Source organism: Fukomys damarensis, unplaced genomic scaffold, assembly GCF_012274545.1.
Source record: "Fukomys damarensis isolate Sample0158 unplaced genomic scaffold, DMR_v1.0_HiC HiC_scaffold_17, whole genome shotgun sequence".
Taxonomy (NCBI): domain Eukaryota; kingdom Metazoa; phylum Chordata; class Mammalia; order Rodentia; family Bathyergidae; genus Fukomys; species Fukomys damarensis.
Window position 1 is genome coordinate 6,312,575 of NW_022900929.1, and position 7,834 is coordinate 6,320,408.

General features: G+C 60.6%; 1 protein-coding gene across 1 annotated transcript in view; it reads left to right on the forward strand.

Annotated features, from left to right (window-relative positions):
• Positions 1 to 4,649, forward strand: part of Micall2 (MICAL like 2) — a 22,094-nt gene extending 17,445 nt beyond the window's left edge. The window contains 5 exon segments of the mRNA XM_033764819.1: positions 1 to 75; positions 146 to 219; positions 721 to 835; positions 1,563 to 1,609; positions 1,827 to 4,649. The exon segment at positions 1 to 75 is cut by the window's left edge and continues 11 nt beyond it. Of these exon segments, the coding sequence (XP_033620710.1) occupies positions 1 to 75; positions 146 to 219; positions 721 to 835; positions 1,563 to 1,609; positions 1,827 to 1,930 (415 nt within the window). The 3' untranslated portion in view covers positions 1,931 to 4,649.
• The last annotated feature ends 3,185 nt before the right edge of the window (positions 4,650 to 7,834 follow it).

The window sequence follows — 7,834 nt, forward strand, 5'->3', positions numbered from 1 at the left end:
CCTCATGGTGGCCTGGTTCCAGCTCGTCCACGAGAAGCAGCTGCTGCTGAGGCTGGAGTCAGAGCTGATGTACAAGTGAGGCCCCATCTGGAGTCCGGGGGCAGAGGGTGGCCGGTGCGGGGCTCAGACCTCCGTGTGCCTGCAGGTCCAAGGCCCAGCGCCTGGAGGAGCAGCAGCTGGACCTGGAGGGCGAGCTCCGCAGGCTCATGGCGAAGCCCGGTACGTCCACACTTCAGAGCTGCCGTTCCAGGCTGGCTGGGGAGAGGTCTGTCCCCTGTCCCCAGGAGACCAGTGGTGTCCTCTTGTGGCCAAACCGGGCAGGCCCAGTTTCGAGCTTTGGCTCTTCCACCTCCTGGCTGTGTGTCTTCAGCCAAGTCACTTAACCTCTCTGTGCTTGGGCTGCACCCTTTGCAAAGTGTGTCACGGCACCACTCACAGCCAGCTTACATTATGGGGTTTAGTGTGTGCGTGAGGCATAGTGCAGGCAGTGGGCGAGGAGGCCTGGGTGAGGGCGGTGAACAGTATCCTGTGCCCTCAGCTCTGCCCTGCCCATCCTCAGCACACCCCCGAGCTGGGCCGCCTTCCCAGAGGAGGGGACACTGCTGCCCCGCTCCAGGCTGGGGTGGCTGGGAGCTGCCGTGGTGGAGGAGCCCAGACCCTCTGCGGTGGGGATGTCATGTCCCCAAGCAGGCCCCGGCTGAGGGCAGGCTGTCCCCACAGAGGGTCTAAAGTCCCCCCAGGACCAGCAGCGGGAGCAGGAACTGCTGAGCCAGTACATTAGCACGGTGAACGACCGCAGCGACATCGTGGACATCCTGGATGAGGACAGACTCAGGCGAGGATGGGCGGGGCGGGTCACGGGCAGGGGAGGGCCCAGGTGCTGGCAGCTACCTGACACTCAGTACCTCCCCACCCACTTGGGAGGGAGGAGAGGCACCAGTGCATCTCACGGGTGCCCCCTCCTGTCAGGGTGAAGGACAGGCCTGGCCCAGACGGCTGTTCCGAGGGGTGGCCAGCTGCAGGCTCCCTGCTGCCGCTTGGGCCGGCCCCACCAAGGCTCTGCCTGGATGGAAATGTGTCACCATCTGCACTGTCTTGTGGCGGCCACTGTGGCTCCTGGGCACTTGTCTTGTGGCGCATGCAACTGAGGACCTGAATCTGAAATTTATCTTTACTCTACATTTTCATAGCCACACGGGTCTCCTGGCAGCTGCGCTGGGTCACATGGCTTCTCAGTGCTCCCCAAAAACCTTTCCTGCTTCGTGTCCCAAATCAGGGTCACGTCCAGGCTGTACAGGGTCAGCAGCCGAGGCAGAGCACAAACGGAGCCTCTGGGAGCCTGAAGTACCTTGGCCCGGGTCCTCCTGGCATTGCCACCGTCCCCAGGTCCCTGGTGTGGTGCCTGGGCCCTGCTGTCCCTAGGCCACTGTTGAGGGGCTGATCCTGGAGAGGGCAGGTGGCTGCACGTCAGGCGGGGCTGGGGCCCCACTCTGAGGGGCTGGGACAGTGCCTGTGCCCTATCCGGGCCATGTGTCCTCACGACCACCCCATCCCGGTTGCAGGGAGAAAGAGGAGGACCAGGTGCTGCAGGACATGATCCAGAAGCTGGGTAGGGAAGCATGGGCCCTGCAGGTGCAGGGATGGTGGGCTGGACAGTGGGTCAGGGCACGGGCACCCAGGCCCATCACACAAGGGACCGGAGGTGGTGGTGACTGTGGGGCAGGCTTTCCTGGTGCTTAGGGTGGGCGGCCCTGGGCCCAGCTCCTGCTGGGCTGGAGGACCCTGGCCAGGGAAGACCCCACAGGACCTCACTTCCCTTCTCTCAGACCTGCAGAAGAAAAAGTCCAAGTTCCGCTTGTCCAAGATCTGGGGCCAGAAGAGCAAAAGCAGTCACAGAGTGAGCGCCCAGCAGGTGCAGCAGGGCCCGTGAGGACGCCCAGTGCAGGCCCGGGCCCTGCACCTCCCTCCCTGGGTTTTTCCTGGCCCCAGTAAAGAGACCGATGATACCTCCTGCTCTTTGCGCAGTTCCTTAGGCGCTGGGCCTGCGTGCCAGCTTTGTGCCCAGTGTGGGTGTGCTTTGTGGCACTGGGCAAGGGCTGACCCTCTCTGGAGCATTAGCCACTTTCTGGGTACACAGAGGACTGGACAGGAGCCTCGCCTGGGAGGGGCGGCCACTGTGCAGTATGAATGCGGGGCGGCTCCACGGGGGTGGGTCACGCGTCCCAGTGGCCTGGACTCTGCTATCTTGGGCCAGAGGACTCTGGGCGTCCTTAGCTGGACAGGGAAGGGTGTATCTGGCCATAGGAATAGCAGGGCCGTGATCTGGGAGCCCAAAAATGCCCTGCAAGCAGGAGAGGCAGGAAGGAGGCAAGGGGAGTTGGCTGTCGGAGTGGTGGCTGGGGTCTTGGGTTGGCAGGGATGCGGCCAGGCGTGCAGCCAGCCTCCTCCAGCCACCAGTGCCACGACAGTCCTGAGCAGAGGTTCTGGGGCCCCTCATGTCGGGAGCAGGAAACTGGGGTGGGACCCAGCAGCCTCCCCTGACCTACTACCCCTGTGTGTCCCTGGGGCTGCCACCCTGGGCCTGACCCTTCCCAGGGCCCATGGCAGTGTGGCCTATTGGCCACCAGGGGGAGGCAGAGTGCCACACAGCAGGGCTGGGGCAGCCGGGAGTGCCCCAAACCAGCTTCCTATTAAGGGATAAGGAGACGGAGGGTCAGAGAAGAGATCTGATGCCTGGGAGTCACACAGCACAGATGCAGGCGGACCCAGGTGGCCTGCCAGCCTCCTAAGCTGTGCCTTGCAGGGACCCTGGGAGGCCCTGGTGGGGAAGCAGCCAGAGGTGGCTGGGGTTTGGGAGGGAGGGAGGGGACGTCCATCCAGTGCTATCCAGAGGCAGACTTGGGTGCCGGGCGGGCAGTGGCTGGGCACAGTGGCTGCCACGTAAACCCAGCCCTGTGTGTGCTCAAGTCCTGAGTGCTGAGCCTGCCAGGCAGGAGGCTCCTGGCACTGCTGCCCCCAGGACACTGGCGGAGGGGCCAAGGTGCAGCCTTGGGCACAGGGGCTGACTGGGTCCTGGCTGGCCACTCAGCCTGCAGACAGAGTGGGACTGACCTGGGGGACCCCTGGGGACTGGTTGCCCCGACTTCACCCTGCCCTACTTTGGAACCCAGGGAGTCCACACGCTGGTGATCCAGATGCCTTGTGGGGAGGTTGGAGGCATCAGGCTGCAGAGAGACCCCAGCTGGATGTCCCAGGGCCACCTCCTCCATCTGTGCATATAGGAGGCACTCAAGATATGTCTGGATCTCTCTGTCCCTAGAAGTGGCCCTGAGCCGGCTGTGATGACACACGCCTGGAATCCCCCGCACCTGGGAGGCTGAGTCAGGGGGATCGCTGTGAGTTCAGGGCCAGCCTGGCTGGACTACATAGTGAGACCATGCCTCAAACAGGAGGAAGAGGTGGGGGAGGAAGAACGAGAGGCTCAGGACAGTGATATTTACACCTGGATATAGGGGTGGTGGTTGTTCTGAAACACACACACCCTACGTACACAAAGGGTCACGGACTAAAGGACATTTGGGCCCAGTGGCCACCACGGCCTGAGGCCTGGCCCAGGGGCTGGGTGGCTGCAGAAGGTAGAAGCAAGTGATGAGGCTGGTAACCCAGCAGTAACCCATCAGGCCTGGACACAGGAGGTGGCCCTGTCCCCACAGCCTCTCATCCCTCTATTCTGCCCCACCTCCACTCCTGTCACCACAGGGCCTTTGCACGCTCAGCACATGGCTGCTCCCCACTTTCTCGTCCCTGTGTGAGTGTCCTCCTGAGAGGCACCTCAGACCTGACTGTCCACTGTCACCTGGTCACTTTACTCTGGAGCTGCCTTTGGACTTTGGGTATCAGTCGGTCTCCCCTGGGGTTGGGGCCCACTTGCTTTCCAGAAGGGGAACTTGAGAGTGAGAGAAACCTGGTCCCCAGGTGGCCTCTACTTCTTCACATGGAATGGACACGATGGTGTCCATTGGCCCATGGAGGGACCTGGCTGACCAGGCAGAATCTCACACTTACTGTGGCACCTGAGAGAGGCAGGCAGGGGCGGCTCCAGGACCTGGGACTTCAGGGGGGCCACACCAGAGGGGGACACATCAGGGCCCAAGGGGACCCCCCAGGGGGTGTCAGGGTCCCCGAGGACTGGTGGGGCACAGTGTGTGAGGTGGACGTGAACTCTGCTGATGCCTGGCCCCGCAGGAGGATGCAGCAGAGGGTGGGCCGGGCTCTCCTCCTCCTGCAGGCCTGGCCCTTCTGCGCTCTGCCTCTTGCTGTGGCAACTCCCTTCCACTACAGCTGCTTTGGCTCCTACTTGCCCCACTTGTGTTCAGTGCAGGCTCCCAGGGACCCTCCTGCTGTGGGCGTCCCTGCCCTGCCTCTGGGTCCCCTCCTACCAAGGGCCTCTGACCAAGCGGCTGTGGTGGGTGCCCTCTGGGCATCTCCCCTCAGGCTGGCCTGTACGAGGGTCACAACGTTAAATTGTTAATAATACTATGCGGCAGCCTGACACTCGGAGATGCCTGAGAGGCGCGTCGTGACTGGACCCGCAATATCGGACATCTTATCTGATCAGGAATTGAAATTATATCGCAGTCCTCTTTGCGTAAATTAAAAAGCTGAAACCTTTGCGTCTGTTCTCGCACAGTTGTGTAAAACTTAATCAGTGGTTTAAACAACATTCTGCGTCCATCCAGTGCCCTTCTATCCTCATTCATTTGTGAGTGGGGCTTCCCAGGAAGGGTGGCTGGGTGTGCGCTGGCGTCCGGCACTGGGCTGATGCCCGAACAGAGGTGCTCACCTGGGTTCGAAGCGTGTGACAGTGGGGACCCGAGGACGGGGGAACAGCTTTGGGGTTTTAAGAATCCTTGGGGTTGAATCCAGGGCCACACCCCTAACCCTTATTTATTTTGAGACAGGATCTCTCCAAGTCACTAAATCACCCACACTGGGCTTGAACGAGGGATCCTCCTGCCTCAGCCTCCCAGAGTGCTGGGACCACAGGTGTGCACTGCCACGCCTGACTTCACCGCTTTCCTTTTCTGGTATGGGCCCACGGGAAGTTTCTGTGGTACCCATGGCCCTGTTTGTGGTTGGTGGTGCATTTCTGGCTGACAGGACGGCTCTGTTGCCCTTGTACACTGTGCCCCAGTGTGAATGGCACACCCAGGCTCTATTCTCATTTTCGGGGCGTCCCTGGTGCCGTGGGCGTGGGCACTGTCACCCCCCATCCGCCACTCCTCCGTCCCCTCTCAGCCACCCGTGGGTCCCATCTCCCTGCTGGAAGCCCCTGGGGCCGCCCCTTTCTGTGTGAGTGACACTGGCTCCACCTCCAGGAACCGCCCCCTCCACACAGCCCCGCCCCGGTAAGGAACAACTGTGTCCTCCTCACCGGGAGCGTATGCCCTGTGGACACTTCCCAGTGAAGTCACCCAAGAGCCATCGGCCCTCAGCGTTTATCCCTTTATCCACCTGAAAGGCTTTATGGACACCTCCTGTGTGACAGGCTGCCTGCTGGATGGCAAGTGTCTAACCTCGAATGAGAGACCCATCCTTAGGGCCTTCGGGGTGGTGGTGGGGGCAAGTGGATACAAAGGAACTTGTGATCCAAGGGGCCCTGAGGAGAGGTGTGAAGGCTGAGTGAGGTTAACTAAGTGGAGCGGGGGGGGGCACGGCCACAGCCAGTGCAAAGGCCCTGGGGCCGATGGAGGTCAGGCTTTGTTGGGCTGGGGAGAAGAGGGAGAGATCTAGACGGGTTCGTGACCCACATCTTTATCACAGCTGCTCTGGCCCTGGTTGCCATTGGAGGCTGGTCAGAGGGTGGGTGAAGGGAGATACAAGGCAGGGGGCTCTGGTCATGGGAGCCCTGTACCTTCCTCGTATGGCCTACACTCTCCTCCCAGGATTTAGTCTCAGGCCGCGCAGGGTCGTGGGATCCACTGTCTGTCTCTCTCTCCATCTGGGGACTGAGCCCAGGGCCTTTGCACTGAGATACATCCCTAATCCTTTAAAACATTTTTTTAAATTTTGAGACAGCATCTCAGTGGCTCGCACCCTGAGTTCTGGGTGGGCAGCGTCCGGTGGCACTGTCCAGCCCACCACGCGTGGGAGCACAGTCCCCACTGGCTCAGCCTTCCTAGGGCTCCTGACGCCCAATGTGGGGCTGCCTGGGCTGGGTGCAGGGAGCAGCTGAGCCCCGAGAAGCCATGGCTGGAGGGACGGTTGTTGGTTGTTGGGTCGCCTGAGGCCCCACCTCCCCGTCCGGACGGTGGCCGTCACTGAGAGGCAGGTCACAGAGCACGACCCCATCTGGCTGTGAGCAGAAAGTAACCCAGTGCTGGTGAGTTGGCTGCTTTCTGGGGCTTTCAGTAAGGCTGCTCCGGATCCGGTCACAGGTGACCACTTGGAGAGGAGGAGGGAGTGGGGTCCACTGAGGTCCACTGTGCCTGAAGCTAACCCCTGCATGGACCAAGGCTCTGTGAGCAGGAGCTGTGCTGTGCTGAGAAAGCCGGGCGTGGTGGTGCACACCTGTTATCCCAGCACTCTGGGAGGCTGAGGCAGGAGGATCACAAGCTCAAGTGCAACTCAGCAGACCCTGGTTCAAAAAGTAAAAAGGGCTGGGCCAGGGATGTAGCTCAGTGGCACAGTTCCTGCCTGGCAAGCACAAGGTCCTGAGTTTGATTGACCTCCAGCACCAAAACAAAACAAAGCAAAGCAAAAGTAAAAAGGGCCAGGCATGTAGAGCAGTGTGAAGGCCCTGGGTTCAATCCCCAGTACTAGAGAGTGGGGTGGGGGTCAAGCCAGATCTAATAATCCAAACAAAAATGAGCCCAGAAGAAGGAAATCAGAAGCCTAGCATGAAAACACCCAGACTCTAGGCCAGTGATGGTGAACCTTTCAGAGTTTTCAGTGACACATACAGCCCACTGAGATACGCGTGCCATGGGTTTGCCACCACTGCCTAGGTCTCTCTCCAAACCTCCTGTTGAGGAAATAATCCAGTTATTATCTTTGCTGAATGCAGTCTGGAACTTGTGACGTGGTGGGATGTGGAACTCATGGAGCCACAGCAGCCAGCTTGGGACCATGAGGGATGAGATGGTCACCAAGCAGAGACTGGCAGGTCAGAAACAGAGAAGGTTCCTGGGTCCTTGTTGATGTAACCAAGCCCCACATTAACCAATCTAGAACCTTCTTCCAGGTAGGTTTGGATGGAAAATAAAAGCAGGATCGTTTGCACCATCTTGGTTCAAACTTTCTGACAGCTGAGTCAGTTCCTAATGGATTCCACCTGTCCTGATCCAGTTCAGGTCAGTGCACCCTAGCTCCTCCTGTCCTCTGGCTCCCTGGTTGTCATCTGGGTCCTGGGCAGAGTCTGTGGCCACTGGAGCCCTCGTCTCATCTTGTCTCCAGGGAAATTGGGACGCCTGTGGGTGCCATGGGTCATTGCTGGTCTGTCCCCTGCCACTGGGGTGGGCAGCACGGGGCTGTGGGGCTTCCCTGGGCCCTCAGCCCTCAGCTCTCAGCCTCCCATCTGGCTTTGCTCTGTTGCCCCCTGCCTGTGTCTCTGTCACTCCTGCTGTGGGGATCCTCTGTTATGGCCCCGCGCAGGCCCAGAAGTCTTGTCCGACCTCTGCACAAGGCAGACACTGCTTCACCCCTTGGCCAGGATGCGGGGGCTGAGAGGGGTCCCCTGTCCCTCAGCGCAGGCTGACCTTTGTGGGACCTGGGCCAGAGGGTTCAGGCATGGCGGGGCCAGCTGAGGGGAACCATCACTACCATTACCTGGGGG